At 49.5% G+C, this 16113-nt stretch overlaps 1 protein-coding gene across 9 annotated transcripts in view; it reads left to right on the top strand.

Moving 5' to 3' along the window:
• HECTD4 (HECT domain E3 ubiquitin protein ligase 4) overlaps nt 1–16113 on the top strand; it is a 222744-nt gene that overhangs the window by 186662 nt on the left and 19969 nt on the right. For all 9 annotated transcript variants that reach the window (XM_008004780.3, XM_008004781.3, XM_037996501.2 and 6 more), the window contains exons 57-64: nt 850–1055; nt 1333–1463; nt 1760–1965; nt 3564–3743; nt 8712–10018; nt 10910–11117; nt 14883–15106; nt 15198–15349. In XM_008004780.3, coding sequence (XP_008002971.1) covers nt 850–1055; nt 1333–1463; nt 1760–1965; nt 3564–3743; nt 8712–10018; nt 10910–11117; nt 14883–15106; nt 15198–15349 — 2614 coding nt within the window. The remainder of the gene's footprint in view (nt 1–849; nt 1056–1332; nt 1464–1759; nt 1966–3563; nt 3744–8711; nt 10019–10909; nt 11118–14882; nt 15107–15197; nt 15350–16113) is intronic.

Raw genomic sequence — 16113 nt, 5'->3', positions numbered from 1 at the left:
ACCTGCCCCCTTGATCTCCCAGCAACTAAGATGGGAACAAGAGGTCTTAGCTGGGCGTAGTGGTGGGTGCCTGTAATCCGAGCTACTCGGGAAGCTGAGGCAGGAGAATCACTTGAACCCAGGAAGCGGAGGTTGCAGTGAGCCGAGATTGTGCCACTGCACTCCAGCGTGGCAACAGAGCAAGACTCTCTCTCTCAAAAAAAAAAAAGAGGTGAGGCAGGCAGGGGGCACCCCTCAAAGCTCACTTGCAGATAGCATTCTAAGCTCAGTCAGCATCCTGGGTAGCTGCCCTCCAACTCACAACTGTGGGGTCCCACCCAGCCAGGGCATGTATGCCCTACATCTCTACTGGCCCATATGAGCACCTGGGGTCCACAGCCCACCCCAAGAACTTAGATGCCCTGAAACATACCTGGAAAGCATAAAGTGTGGTGGCAGAAGCTTTGCCATGATGATCTAACAAGCTTCTCTACAGTAGGCTCTTCCCTGAGGTACCCTGCAAGGGCAGGCCAGGGTAGTCAGACAGGTCAGGCTCTGGGAACCCCTGGATCCAAGCAGCCCCATTTGATATATTTCATAGACCTGGGCCTCTCTTTAGATTTTATTTTAGGAAACAGTTTCACAGCTGAAAAGAAAGCAAAAGTATGATGCCCATTGATCTCCTGGGTCCCCCTCCACCATCCTGAAGCAGAGGATCTGATTGCCGGCATCTGTTATCCAGGACATCATATCCAGGATAACCCTCTCATCTGGGGTTTCTGGATGGATTATTCATTGTCTGTTACTTAGACTCTCGCAGCTACTGGCTGCTTTGATTCTTGTCAACTTCTGTTTCCTTTCCGTCCCCAGACGGCACCATCAGCTCCAGCTCGATCCTCCTGGCGCAGTCTTTACAGCATTGCATCCATTCCCAGAACTGCTCCGCCACGGACCTCTTTTACCAGGGCAACTCCCAGACAGTGAGAGAGTGGCTCAACGTGGCCATCACCCGGACCCTGCACCAGGGCGAGGAGAGCCTTTTAGAGCTGACGAAACAGATCTGCTCTTTCCTGCAGGTAGAAGTCTAAAGCTCATGTTCCTGCAGTGTGGTTACCGTTTTTTACTGGGAGTCTCACTGGCTTGCTGAAAATGACTCTCCTTTCCCCTCCAAGTCCCCATTCCTCTCAATTTCCTTTTCCTAGAAGCTCTTCTGCTTTATCTCATCTGTAGGTTGCTTCCTTCCAGAGGGCTATTTAGTCGTTTGGCTGATTTCCTGGGCCATGTGAGATGAGAAGATGAAATGCTGTCCCTGTGTTTAGCCCGTGGCTTTCCTTATTCAATGTCTCTTTGCAGACAGCACCAGAGCAGTTCCCCTCCGAAGAGTTCCCAATTTCCGAATCCAAAGTCAACATGGACGTGAATTTCCCTGGGGCAGCTTTTGTTGTTGTGTCTTGTAAAGAAAGTCAATCTGGATTCCGCAAAGAGTAAGTTGCCTGTTCTCAAGAAGATGGTGATGGGGAGAGGAAAGCTAAATAAATTCTAGTGAAACTGGCCAAGGAAAAAAATTCAAATCACTTTGATTCTTTAATGCAAATGACTTAAGTTCTCTTCATATTTCTGTGTTTGGGGAATTAGTCTATAAAGAATGACCTTCTAAAGTATGGTGGAAATGACTTGGGCCCAGTTCTCATCTAATGTCCCCTGGTGAGAAGGCAGTGCTGCCTGTCCCCATGTGCGTGGCTAGACCCTGTATTAACACCCACCCATCCCTCTTTCTCAGCTCCTCTCTGTACAAGGCGCCATGGGCACGGGTGCTTGTATACGGCCTCGGCCACAAAGTGAAGCGAAACGGCCAGCTGAACCTCATCGAGGCCGCCTGTTACCCACGGGACGCATCCCCGGCCAACACTGGGCTTGCACCTCCCCCCACCGCTGACCAGTACCCCTCTGTGGTCCTCTCCACAGACAGGGTCCACATCAAACTGGGTGAGTCTCCAGCAGCTTGTCGTGATGAGAACAGCTGGAGTCATTCTCCGCTTGCCTTCTTTGTGAAGCTATAATGAATTGTGTACCTTGCATTTTCCAATTCCTATTGATAAAGAATAGGACTTCTTGGGACTTCTTCTAGAAGAAACTGCTGTTTCTTTTAGAGGCAGTAAATTAAAAGACTTATCTTTCCTACCGAGGGAAGGCCTGGCAGATGCTGTCCAGACTACATTGGAGATTTCGTTTCGTTTCACAAGTGTGTGCTGAGATGTGTCTGTTTAGAATGATATAACCAGAGCAATCACAACCTTACAGCTGACTCAGGCTATGATAATCCCAGTTGCCATTCCTTGAGTTCTCATTAACCAAATTCTCAACATGGCTCACGGGGGCACTGGCCACTGTGAGCGTCTGCTCTTCATCTAACTGGAAGCTTGATTGCTCTCATCTCCGGGGCATTTTTTGAAGCCTCCATGGTTTTAGAGTTAGATGAGGGCTCTGCCTCCACATGCCCTGAAGCTGTCACTGCCTGTCCTCTGTATGCACCAGGGCCCGCTGGCTCTGTATCTGAGTATGCACAGAAAAGAAAGGAAATCCTTGTCACAGGCCTGCACTGCTCCTTCTTGGCATGCTTGACAGGAAAAGACTGACACGTGTTTGCCAGAGACAGAAAACATATATGAACTTTTAGCCAAAATAACAGGCCTGGGCTTCTCCACAGCCCCAGTCCTTGAGACACTGCATCTTAGGGAATGAAATGAAAGGACATTTCTTAAGTGATTTGGTCATTGCTAAACAACTTTATGGTCTTTTTTATTAGAGTCTGTTTTTCATAGTATTTTGCCTATACTAGCTATATTTTAAACTTTACATTTAAAACAGAGGATCTCTGTCATTCCACAATTATCACCATGTAAACATTCACCCCAGAGTACACAAGCTAATGTGGTTTGCTTCTGACTTGTCCAAAGCCCTCTGATGCCCTGGCTTCTGTCTGACTGGTGTTTATAGAGGGGCTTGGGGTGCAGTGCAGGATGGGAGGGGGATCAAACCTTGGACCTTCTTCCTTTCACCGTAGACAGCTTTGGTCACACGTAGGCCACGGCAGTGACAAAAGGTGATAAGATAATCAAAACCCAAGGTGCCAGTAGTCTTAAGTCTTGGAGACCCCTTGCTGGTCCACTGTATAAGCATAATGGTCTTAGTGGGATTGCAGCCATACCAAAGGACTGATTATTTCTTTACCAAGCTGGGAATATCCCAGTGAGGCATCTTTTAAAGTGTTACTTACTGTCCCCATTCTGGTTGGTATCTAACTGAATGACAAGTGCGTGTCCTCTGTTCTCATCTCTGCCCTTTGTCGCATTTGCTGAATCCACCCCAGTAAGAGGACTCCCTGGAGGGATAGCCTCCATCTCCTCGTGTCCCTGCAGCCCGCTGTCCGGAGTGTCGGGAGTTATGTGTCCTCATCCTGGAGCAGATGAGTGGGTGGGCTCTCCAGCCCTGTTTCTGCGTGCACACCCGGCAGGATCTTTTGTGAGGCTTATTTGGGTCAGGTGCTGCCAATCACCTGCTTTCCTCCTGGGTGCTTCTTGCAGGGGTGTCTCCACCTCCTGGAGCGGTTCTGGTGTTACATTCCTTGCCCTTGGAGTTCCCACTGGCTATGGCCTTCGCAGAGCAGCTGCTGTCCTGGAAATCAGAGGACAGTGAAGGGAAGTCCGAAGATGAGCCTGACACCATTCCGACATCCGTCCTCCTGCAGGTGGTGGAGCTGCTAGGTGAGGCTGCCTTCCCTGGGGATCGGAATCTAGGGTGTGGGTGGAGCCGCCATGGTGTCTAAGGAAGGAGCTTGCCAGGTGGTGCAGGGAGTGGCCACAGGTAACCCAGGCAGCTGCAACCTCCTTCAGATTGCTGTCGTTTGAAGTGGGCTTGGGGAATAGATCTTAAGGTACAACCTAGACTCCCAAATCCATGATTTGTCGGGTATTTTCATTATTTTGAGGGGTGGCAACTAACGAACGACGAAAATAAGATTAACTTTATCCACTTTAAAACAGAAGTATACGCCATTATTATAACTTTAGGGGTGAAGGGTGGTGTGGAAATGAACAATGTTGCAAAATCAAAGGTTATAACTGCATAGGTCCTCAAAGGGTCAAGAAGGTTGCAAAACTCATGGAATGATAAATGTTAAAGTTGTGCATTTTACCATATGCAAATTTACCTAAACAAGTTCTAAATAAATATTAAACTTTAAATAATGATATACCTCTTTAGGTGTGTAGGGAGGAAGCATACAGATGTCTACAACTTGCTTTGAAATAATCAAAAACTAAGATGGGTGTGTGGATGAAGAGAGGGGTAGATAGACATGTAGTAGAGGAAATACACAACATGTTTATGGTGGAATCTAACTGGTAAGTACACAGGTATTTACTGTATAATTTCTTCAGGCTTTCTATATTTTTTAATTTTTTCATGATGTTGCAGGGAAGAAAACATTGCACACTCGGCCGGGCGCGGTGGCTCACTCCTGTAATCCCAGCACTTTGGGAGGCCGAGGTGGGTGGATCACCTGAGGTCAGGAGTATGAGACCAGCCTGACCAACATGATGAAACCCTGTCTCTACTAAATACAAAAAATTAGCTGGGCATGGTGGTGCATGCCTGTAATCCCAACTACTCAGGAGGCTGAGGCAGGAGAATTGCTTGAAACCCAAGAGGCAGAGGTTGCAGTGAGCCGAGATTGCGCCATTGCACTCCAGCCTGGGCAACAAGAGTGAAACTCCGTCTCAAAAAAACAGAAAACGTTGCACACTCGGATGCCTTCAGTGCCTTCAGGGTTCAAACAGATCAGCTAAATGAGGGAAATAAAGAGGAAAGTTGGCAGGGGGACTTTGGTAAGCTGGAGGCACAGAGGACACGTGTCCTGTCACCCACTGCTACAGGAGAACATGGCCCTGCTCCTGCCAGAACCGTAATTTCTTATTTCAAGAAAATCCAGGAATCCAAATGTCGATGTGAATTTCTCAATTTTTAAATGTTGGCAACCAAGTCAAATTCCTTCATACACCCTCGGAGGGCCGAGTGCAGTGGCTCACACTTGTAATCCAGCACTTTGAGAGGCTGAGGCAAGAGGATCGCTTGAGTTCAGGATATGGAGCAACATAGCCAGACCCTTTCTCTGCAAAAAAAAATGAAAAACACCCAGGGAGTGGATAGGGGGAACATAAGCAGGAACACTGTCTGAGAATGAGTTTCAGCTCATAGGCCGCCATGTATAATTTTGGTGAAGAACTATCTCCAAGGTCATCTTACATGAATGCTAAACGGTAAAGCAAGGACAACGGAGGTGACGTGAATAGTTCTAGCATCTGAGGGCCTAGCCCTGTGCCCCAGTGGAGAGGGGAGCATGGACACCTGTCTTCTGTGAAGGTTCTATGAGAGCCCATGTTCCAGGATAGTCACAAACTTGTTTCCAACCAGAATTCGCAAGCAATGTCAGTCCTGAGAGAGCAGGAAGCTTGGTCCCCTCGTTGGTAGGTGCTGGACTTAATAAGTCAGCTTCAGCAGGCCCTTGGGGTTCCCCCGGCCAGTTATCTTTTATCCTGTACAAGAGCCATCTGGATGTAGCAAACTGCAGTTCGCTCTTTTGCAGGGTGAGGGCTCAGCTGGCTCAGTGGGATGCAGGCTTTAGATATTCATGATCCCTAATCGTGTCTTACGTACATGAGCTTTCTTTCTTTCCACTCAGATCCAGGGTATGTGTGAATGTAAGATATGCGTCTGGTACGAAGGAGACCTTGGCACAAACGTGTGGTCCATCTTGTGGTTCTAGACAGTGTTTCCCAAACTTCAGTCATTATCATGCCACCATTGTGTGATTGTTGCCATGTCCACAAATTGTGCCTATCAGCATTTATTTACTTATTTTATTTTTTTGAAATGGAGTCTCGCTGGAGTGCATTGGCATGATCCACTGCACCCAGGCTGGAGTGCAGTGGCATGATCTCAGCTCACTTCAACCTCTGCCTCCTGGGTTCAAGTGATTCTACTGCCCCAGCCTCCTGAGTAGTTGGGAGTACAGGCGCCCGCCACCATGCCCAGCTAATTTTTTTGTATTTTTAGTAAAAACGGGATTTCACTGTGTTAGCCAAGCTGGTCTCAGTCTCCTGACCTCAGGTGACCCACCTGCCTTGGCCTCCCATAATACTGGGATTACAGGCATGAGCCACTGCACCCAGCCAGCATTTATTTATTTAACAGTTTTTATTGCAATCAACTCCTCCTTTTTTAAAACTTAAATTTAGTTTTAAGTGGCTCATGCCTGTAATCCCAGCACTTTGGGAGGCCGAGGTGGATCACGAGGTCAGGAGATCGAGACCATCCTGGCTAACACGGTAAAACCCCTCTCTACTGAAAATACAAAAAATTAGCCAGGCATGGTGGCGGGCGCCTGTGGTCCCAGCTACTTGGGAGGCTGAGGCAGAAGAATGGCATGAAACCAGGAGGCGGAGCTTGCAGTGAGCCGAGATCACGCCACTGCACTCCAGCCTGGGTGACAGGGCGGGACTCTGTCTCCAAAAAAAAAAAAAAAAGAAAACCTTTACATCACTTCTCTAAATACAAAATTAGTATCCATTGGCATAACTAAAAGGTGCCCATAAAAATAAATACAGGCTGGGCCTGGTGTCTCACACCTGAAATCCCAGCACTTTGGGAGGCTGAGGCAAAAGGATGACTTGAGCCCAGGAGTTCAAGACCAGCCAGGGCAACACAATGAGACCCTGTCTCAATCAGTCAATCAGTCCATCTGTCCATCCATTCATACATACATATATACATTCAAAGAAAAGAGTTGCCGTCACAAAAATCTAGCTGAATACTGTTCCCTGTCAAAGGCTCTGGGACTCTGGCCCACTTTCTCTTAAGGATATGCCAGCCGGCCAGGCACAGTAGCTTACACCTATAATCCTAGCACTTTGGGAGGCCGAGGCGGGTGAATCACCTGAGGTCAGCAGTTAGAGACCAGCCTGACCAACATGGAGAAACCCTGTCTCTGCTAAAAATACAAAATTAGCCGGGTGTGGTGGTGCATGCCTATAATCCCAGCAACTCGGGAGGCTGAGGCAGGAGAATTGCTTGAACCCAGGAGGCAGAGGTGGTGGTGAGCCAAGATTGCGCCATTGCACTCCAGCCTGGGCAAGAAGAGCACAACTCCGTCTCAAAAAAAACAAAAAAGAATATGCCAGCCTTGGCCAGGTACAGTGACTCACACCTGTAATCCCAGCACTTTGGGAGGCTGAGGCACACGGACCACTTGAGGCCAGAAGTTCAAGACCAGCCTGGCTAACATGATGAAACCCCATCTCTTCTAAAAATATAAAAATTATCTGGGTGTCCTGGCACATGCCTGTAATTCAAGTTACTCTGGATGCTGAAGCATGAGAATTACTTGAACCTGGGAGGCGGAGGTGGTAATGAGCTGAGATCACGCCACTGCACTCCAGCCCGGGTGATAGAGGCAGACTCTGTCTCAGCAAACAAAACAAAACAAACAAACAAAAACAAAGTAGCTTAAAAAATTATTAAGGAAGGCCAGGCACGGTAGCTCATGCCTATAATCCCAGCACTTTGGGAGGCTGAGGCGGGTGGATCACGAGGTAGGTCAGGAGTTCAAGACCAGCCTGACCAAGATGATGAAACCCTGTCTCTACTAAAAATACAAAAATTAGCTGGACATGATGGTAGGAGCCTGTAATCCCAGCTATGCGGGAGGCTGAGGCAGAGAATTGCTTGAACCCAGGAGTCAGAGGTTGCAGTGAGCTGAGATCATGCCACTGCACTCCAGTCTGGGTGACAGACTGAGACTCACTCTCAAAAAATAAAAAATAAAAAAATAAAGTATTTTTAAAATATGATTGAAATTTTTTAAAAGATTAAAAAAAAAAAGAATGTGCCAGCCTCATGGCCAGGCACAGTGGCACACACCTGTAAACCCAGCGCTTTGGGAGGCTGAGGTGGGAGGATCGCTTGAGCCCAGGAGTTCTAGACCAGCCTGGGCAACATGGCAAAACCATGAAAACTGTCTCTGCGAAAGAAAAATAATAATACAAAAATTAGCTGGACATGGTCTCACACACCTGTAATCTCAGCTACTCAGGAGGCTGAGGCAGCAGTGAGCTATGATTGTGCCACTGCACTCCAGCCTGGGTGACAGAGCAAGACCCTGTCTCAAAAAACAAACAAACAAACAAACAAAAAACCACCCTCAAAGTAAGGCTTTCTTGTTGACAAAAATCAGGACTAAAAGAGGAGTTTAAAAGGAACAATGTTTCAGTGTGTGTTTCAGTGCCATTTGGTAAAATTGACTTGTGTGCCCCATAGTAAGCATCCAGTACTTTGGGAAACATTATTCTAGGGACTTACCACCAACATGCTGCATAACCTTTTGAGACAGAAAATGATGGTGTTTTGCTGGCACCCTGCCATTGGGCACAAGGGTCAAAGCCTTCACCTCTGGGGCCGACCCCTCAGCTCTGAATCCCAGCTCTCTTGTCTAGTAACTGTGTGACCTCCAGCCAGGCCTCCACCTCCCAACCTGTTTCTCCATCTGTAAGAAGGGACTGAATTGCACAGTCTCTGTTCACAGGGTTGTTATGAGGGTTGATTCTAGGCTCAGAACTGGGCCTGGAACATAGCCAGTGCTGCATAGTAATTACTGTTACTATTTTCATTTGCCTCAGGAAACTTCCTGTGGACCACGGACATGGCAGCCTGCGTGAAGGAGCTTGTTTTCCATCTCCTGGCAGAGCTCCTGCGCACTGTGCACACCCTGGAGCAGAGGCGGCACCCCGCTGGCCTGTCCTCCTCAATCGCCCTCCAGCTGAACCCCTGCCTGGCCATGCTGATGGCCTTGCAGTCGGAGCTCCACAAGCTGTACGATGAGGAGACGCAGAACTGGGTCTCAGGCAGCACCTGTGGGGGATCCGGGGGCCCGGCGGCCGGCGACCAGGGCAGGTTCTCTACGTATTTTCATGCACTCATGGAAGGGTGCCTGGCGGTGGCCGAAGTGACCCTGCCTACTAACATGAGTGTCACAGCCAGCGGGGTGACCTCAGCGACCGCCCCAAATCTCAGTGACTCGTCCTCCTCCTCCTCGTCCTCGCCAGGACAGACCCCGCAGAGTCCCAGCCTCCTCTCCAAGAGGAAAAAAGTCAAGATGAAGCGGGAAAAGGCCGCCTCGTCGGGCAAGCGCCAGTCTTCCCGCACCGTGGACTCGGACCCTACTGTGCTCAGCATCGGAGGCAGCAAGCCCGAGGACATGCTGTGGTTCCACCGCGCACTCACCCTGCTCATCATCCTCCGCCACCTCACCAGGAAGGACCCACAGGGGCTGGGCGTGACGAGTGACGCCATCGCTGATGCCTGCCAGGCCCTGGTGGGCCCCACCGCCCACAGCCGTTTGCTTGTGATCTCTGGGATCCCCACCCACCTGGATGAGGGCGTAGTCAGAGGCGCCATCCGCAAGGCCTGCAACGCCCACGGCGGGGTCTTCAAAGACGAGATCTACATCCCGCTGCAGGAAGAAGACCCCAAGAAGCCGAAAGACAAGGCCGAGGGCGGGGACGGGAAAGCTGAGCCCGAGAAGACACTGGCCTTCCCTGGCTCAGACAGCATGGAAGTCAGCACGTCCAGCAGCCTGACGCCCGCCATGAGCATCAGCGCCTCTGCCTCCACCAGCCAGGCATCCATCTGCAGCTCCCAGGGCATCTCCCAAACTGTCAGCGACCTCTCTGTAGATCCGCTGCCTGCCGGCCTTGAGCTGCCCATCCCTCCGGGCCTGTTGGAGCCCCACGTGGTGTCCAGCCAGGAGAGCCTGGACATTTCCCTGTGCAGCACCGGCAGCCTGGGCAGCCTGGGCAGCCTGGGGGAGCCCCTGGACAATGCAGAGACGGCCTTGGTGTCAGACATGGGCTCCATGTACACAGTAACTTCCCTGGACCACCAGCCCCTGGTGGCACGCCCCATCAAAGGCTTCGCAGTCGTGGAGGTAACAGCTCTCAAGCCTCTGCAACCACAAAATCATGACCCATTTCAATCCCCCAAGCCTCTTTAAACCTTCCAAATTTATTTCCTAGTAGGTAATGGTGGAGCAGTCAGGGGCTCCCTGGGGTAGCCCTTGAAATGAGCACAATGAGTCTGCTGGGGATGACATCTCTGAGTGACACCAAGTCCCATATGACGAAGTAAAGGGGAGCCAGAGGGCTCAGGGTGCATTCTGACTCAGCCCTGTCGCATCTTCTTGAGCAGCCTTGGGTTCTTTTTGTTCTTTTTGGTGTTGCCATTGGCAGGAGGGATGGTCACTGAGCAGTGTGAGGATAGACGCTTGCCATTCTGTCCCAGGCGATTCTGAGTTTCAGATGACCTGCATGCTAGCGAGTCATAGTTCCACTGCAGGATCCCATGTATTTCTTAAGCCTCGCTGTTTAGAAATCCTGCATCAAAGCCTTTCTGTGCCTTTGCGTAACAGTACAGGTAGGGAACTGACATGCGTTATACTCTCCCAGCAGGCTCTGCAAGGAGGGTTCAAGGATCAAGCAGCTAGTTTCTTTCCTAGAATCACTTCTTTGAATCCATCATCCTCCTTCGTGGGGACTTCCTCAATTAGGCATGGATTTTTACTCCCTGGGAAACAGAGGCAAGCCACAGACCTAGCCGAGGTTTAGTGACGAGATTTCAGGTTGAGTCGTTTGCTAAAAGTTGCTGTTGTTGGCCTGTGGGAGAAAGTTTCCCAGGAGGTCCAGCTCACCGGAGTCGGGCAGCTCTCACATCTCTCCAGACGAATAGAGGGTTTCTAGGAAAAGGTGGAAGGGAGAAGTTCACTCACACTGAATGCCTGGTCACGCTACTCAAATCCTGACCCTGTTCTCTGTTCACACAGATAAGATCCCGAGCCAAAATTGAGAAAATTCGAGCAAGTTTATTTAACAATAATGATTTGATTGGTTTGTCAAGTTTGGATGGTGAAGATGAATTGATGGAAATGTCAACTGAAGAGATTCTAACCGTGTCTGTAGTAAATCAGAGTCTCTTTGATACTCAAGGGAGCCCAGGGTTAGAAGATTATTTCAATGATAAGTCAATTAAAGGTGAGTTCTGGATTTGTTTTTAATCTGTAGACTTTTTGTGGAGCAATTTTAGGCTCACAGAAAAAAGTTGCATTAAAATCTCCTTTCCTCCCCAGTGTCCCCTATTTTTAACATCTTGCATTAAAGAGGAACTTGGCAGCTATTCCTGGGTTGCAGAGTTTGAAAACAATTCAGAGAGTGTTGGGGAGATGGGACAAGAGGCTCCATTGTTTGCCAGTAGGGGCTGATTGTGTGCATCTTTGTATAATGTGAAAAGAAGAAATGTTCCCCTCCTCTCCCAGCTGTCAGGGCGCTGAAGGCCATGGGGGCAGCCCCTGCCACAGGCCTGCGTGTTCCAGCTGGAGAGGCTACCAGGGGTGGCTTTGTACCGCCTGCAACAGGCTTGAATGTGGGCTTGTATTCAAGTCATTTTTCCTTTTTGTCTAGCCAGGCTTCCCCTGGTTCAAGTGCAAGTGTATTTATTTTGTTCTGTCCTATGCAGCTAGAACATTGCTGGTAAGTACTTGGTCATATGCTTGAGGACAGCTCATGCCTCCCCTTTGTAAACTGACCCCTGGGAAAGAAACAGTTCCAGCCCTTTTTTCTCTGAAGTCCCGTTTGCCAGTCCTTTTGCCATTCTGGTGGCTCTTTTGTGGAGCAAACTCTGTCTCCTTCCCACTAATTTCTTTTTTTTTTTTTTAATTCCTCTTTTTTTCTTTTTTTATTCCTTTTTTCTTTTTAAAATTCTTTTCTTTAAAAAAAATTATTTTACTTATTATTTGTACAGAGAGTCTTCCTATGTTGCCCAGGCTGGTCTCAAACTCCTAGACTCAAGCAGTCCTCCAGCCTCGGCCTCCCAAAGTGCTAGGACTATAGGCATGAGCCATCACACCGGCCTTAATCCAATTCTTTAATGTTTGAAATTTCGTCATAGAGTTGCTGTGTTGTTTTGTGTTTTTGAAGTACAAAATTGTAATTTTTTCTTTTTTTTAAGACAGAGTCTTGCTCTGTCACCCAGGCTGGAGTGCAGTGGTGCAGTCTCAGCTCACTGAAATTTCCACCTCCCGGGTTCAAGCAATTCTCCCTGCCTCAGCCTCCCCGGTAGCTGGGATTACAGGCACACCACCATACCCAGTTAATTTTTGTATTTTTAGTAGAGGCAGGGTTTCACCATGTTGGCCAGGCCAGTCTCAAACTCCTGACCTCAGGTGATCCGCCCGCCTCAGCCTCCCAAAGTGCTGGGATTACAGGTGTGAACCACTGCACCCAGCCAAAAAATGTAATATTGAGTAGAGGTTTTGTTTTTTAAAATTATGACCCCAGGCCCGGCAAAGTGGCTCATGCCTGTAATCCCAGCACTTTGGAAAGCCAAGGCAGATGGATTGCTTGAGCCCAGGAGTTTGAGACCAGCCTGGGCAGCATAGTGAGACCTCGTCTCTACAAAAAATAAAATAAGCTGGGCATAGTGGCACATGCCTGTAGTCCCAGCTACTCAGGAGGCTAAGCTGGGAAGATCACTTGAGCCCAGGAGTCGGAGGCTGCAGTGAGCTGATATCACACCACTGCAGTCCAACCTGGGTGACCCCATCTTTAAAAAAAAAAAAAAACTTGCTTACCCCAATCATGAAATCTGGAAATGTTCCCTCAGAGGTAGGATCAGGGTGAGGTAAGTGAGATCTTGGGGACACAATTTAATGGGGCTCCAGAAAAGTCAGTCAGTAAGATAAATATTCTAGTACAGTTTTTTTTAAGTCAAAATTAATGTAAAGTATCCATGATCAGCAAAGTGTTAAAATTTTAAATAAAGATAGGATCAGCATTACTGATCTTTTTCTCGGGCTCTGATATCGGTCAGCACAGCACTGTAAATATTTTGCTTATTATGGAGGTTTTTTCACATTAATTTTTTTTTTTTTTTTTTTGAGATGGAGTCTCACTCTGTCGCCCAGGCTGGAGTGCAGTGGTGTGATCTCGGCCCACTGCATCCTCCGCCTCTGGGGTTCAAGCAGTTCTCCTACTTCAGCCTCCTGAGTAGCTGGGACTATAGGCACCACCATGCTGGCAAATTTTTGTATTTTTAGTAGAGAGGGATTTTCACCATGTTGACCAGGCTGGACTTGAACTCCTGACCTCAGGTAATCCTGCGGAGGCCTGCCTCGGCCTCCCAAAGTGCTGGGATTACAAGCGTGAGCCACCTTGCCCAATATATATATATATATATTTTTTTTTTAGCTCACAAGTGCTACTAAATAATTTTGACTGATTAAAATACTACAGTAAAGTATTGTTTATCTTGATGACTGAGGTTTTTGGCATTTCCTTAAATCTTGCCTGGCATTGAGCAAAGGCCTCGGTGGGCTCATCCTGGTCCCAGTCCTGTCCCTTATTGGCATGTGTTTTGCCCCCTCAGCTCTTAGCTGCCCCCAAGGTCGATGTCAGGTCTGCTTGACAGGAAGCCTGAGGTCTTTCTGCCATGATTGTCTTTCCCAGTCTTCTCATACTTAGATACTGAATTTTAGTTCTAGTTCCTGGTTCTTTTACAGTCAAACTTTCCACATATGGTACCTGGTCTTTTGGTACTGCATGGATATGCCTCATGGTGCCAGGTACACTCCTCATGTGAGGGTTGTTGTTTTGTTTTGTTTTGTTTTCTGAAACAGAGTCTCACTCTGTCACCCAGGCTGGAATGCAGTGGCACCATCTTGGCTCACTGCAACCTCCACCTCCTGGTTTCAAGTGATTCTTGTGTCTCAGCCTCCCAAGTAGCTGAGACAACAGGCACACGCCACCACGCCTGGCTAATTTTTGTATTTTGCTTCACCATGTTGCCCAGGCTGGTCTCGAACTCTGACCTCAAGTGACCCACCTGCCTCAGCCTTCCAAAGTGCTGGGATTACAGGTGTGAGCTACCGCACCTGGCCTCATGGGTTTTCAACTTGTGACTCTGCTGAGTCAGCTTAGGGCTCAGCCTCTCTCTTCCCCGCACCTGCCCCTCCCACCCTCAGCCCAGATGTGCTGGAGTTGCCACAGCTGGGCCTGGCCTAGGCCAGACTCCCCAGGAGACGGAACAGGCCAGAGGGAGTGAGGGGCTTTGGTTGCCAGGAGAAGGGAATGATTCCTGAGAACATGCAGATGGGTTCATGACTGGCCCTTTGGAAAGGCGAGAGCACCTTCTGGAGTGCTTGTTTGGGAATAAAAAAATATTTTTTCAGTGCTCATAGACAGTTTTCTTGTATCTCAGAAAACTTTCTTTTTCACCTGCTCATTGCACCAATTTTGAAGAATATTTCCTAAGAATGCAATCACCTGTTTAACAAGTTGTACTTCCAACTAAAAATACTTGCTGACTGACTATCATCTGGGATTATTCTAGACTAAACTGCTATGATAAATAGCCCCAGGAGGACAATGACTCAAGTTCAGTGGAAGTTAATTCCCTGCAGATGTAAGAGTCAGGGTGAGCACTGAAGTGTGCCCACCCTCGGGGAGGGGCCTGTCATCCCCGAGCAGCCAGGTAGGGGCCAAGTGCAGAGGACAGCAGCCTGGCCCCCATGTGGCTCACATCCCACAGTGACCACGGTTGCAGGGCCTCACCTTATGGCAAGGAAGGCTGGGCATGTGCTGGGCTGTGCCCAGAGAGGGAACCAGGCTTTGGTGGGCAGCTCGCCCTTCCTCTGATGTCCATCTACTGCCCCTTTCAAACAGTGTTTGCAAACAGAATGCTCGCAGGGCTTGTCCTGATGTATGTTCACGGCAGAATTATTTTGCCCCCTCTCCATCCAACAGGGGAGAAGTTGGTGCCCGGGGCCAGAGAGGTTCTGACGGAGATATTTAAGAGCTGTGCCCATTCAGAGCAGACGCTGAGCCTGACACCAGCGAAGCCCATCAGAGTCTCTGACATTTATCTTAGCAAAGAGCAGATCAACTCCCAGACCCCAGGCAACCTCCTCCACCTCTTCTTCACCAATGTCCGGCCTCCAAAAAAGGTGCTGGAGGATCAGCTCACCCAGGTAGCTGCCTGTCCCCACCATACCCAGGCCGGGCCTCGCGTGCCCCACAGGACGAAACTCAGAGCCTCCCTGCCACCTCTGTGCTCCACAGATCCTGAGGAAGTATGGCGTGCCAAAGCCCAAGTTTGACAAGAGCAAGTACAGCAAGGCCGGGAAGGAGCAGCACCCCGTGAAGGTGGTGAGCACTAAGCGGCCCATCACCAAGCCACCCACCAAGGACAAGGCCGTGCTCAACAGCGTCAGGTGTGTGCCCCAAGGAGCCTGGGCAGCCTGGCCTGTGGGCAGATGTGGGGGCACCCTCCGTGCAGGAGCCTGGAGGGCTGCAGCTCCTCTGGAGGAGCCTGGTGTCAGGCTTTGTCGCCCAGGCTGGAGTGCAGCGGCCCGATCACAGCTCACTGCAGCCAGGCTCAAGCGATCCTCCCACCTCAGCCTCCTGAGTATCTGGGACTACAGGCACATGACACCTCACCTGACTAATTTTTTTTTTTTTTTGAGACAGAGTCTCGCTTTGTCACCCAGACTGGAGTGCAGTGGCCGGATCTCAGCTCACTGCAAGCTCCGCCTCCCGGGTTCACGCCATTCTCTTGCCTCAGCCTCCCGAGTAGCTGGAACTACAGGCGCCCGCCACCTCGCCCGGCTAGGTTTTTGTAATTTTTAGTAGAGACGGGGTTTCACCGTGTTAGCCAGGATGGTCTCGATCTCCTGACCTTGTGATCCGCCCGTCTCGGCCTCCCAAAGTGCTGGGATTACAGGCTTGAGCCACTGCGCCCGGCCTACCTGACTAATTTTTTAAATTTTTCTGTAGAGATAGGGTTTCACCATGTTGGCCAGGCTGGTCTCGAACTCCTGGGCTCAAGCGATCAGCCTGCACTAGCCTCCCAAAGTTCTGAGGTTACAGGCAGGAGCCACTGCGCCCGGTGGGTGTCTGGGTCCTTTCTGCTGAGCTTCTTTCTCAGTCCTCAGCTCCATCAGGTGAACATTGGAGTTTCATTTTATCCACAGGTGTG

This window comes from Chlorocebus sabaeus, chromosome 11 (assembly GCF_047675955.1).
Source record: "Chlorocebus sabaeus isolate Y175 chromosome 11, mChlSab1.0.hap1, whole genome shotgun sequence".
NCBI lineage: Eukaryota > Metazoa > Chordata > Mammalia > Primates > Cercopithecidae > Chlorocebus > Chlorocebus sabaeus.
This window is presented reverse-complemented; position numbering and strand designations above follow the sequence as displayed.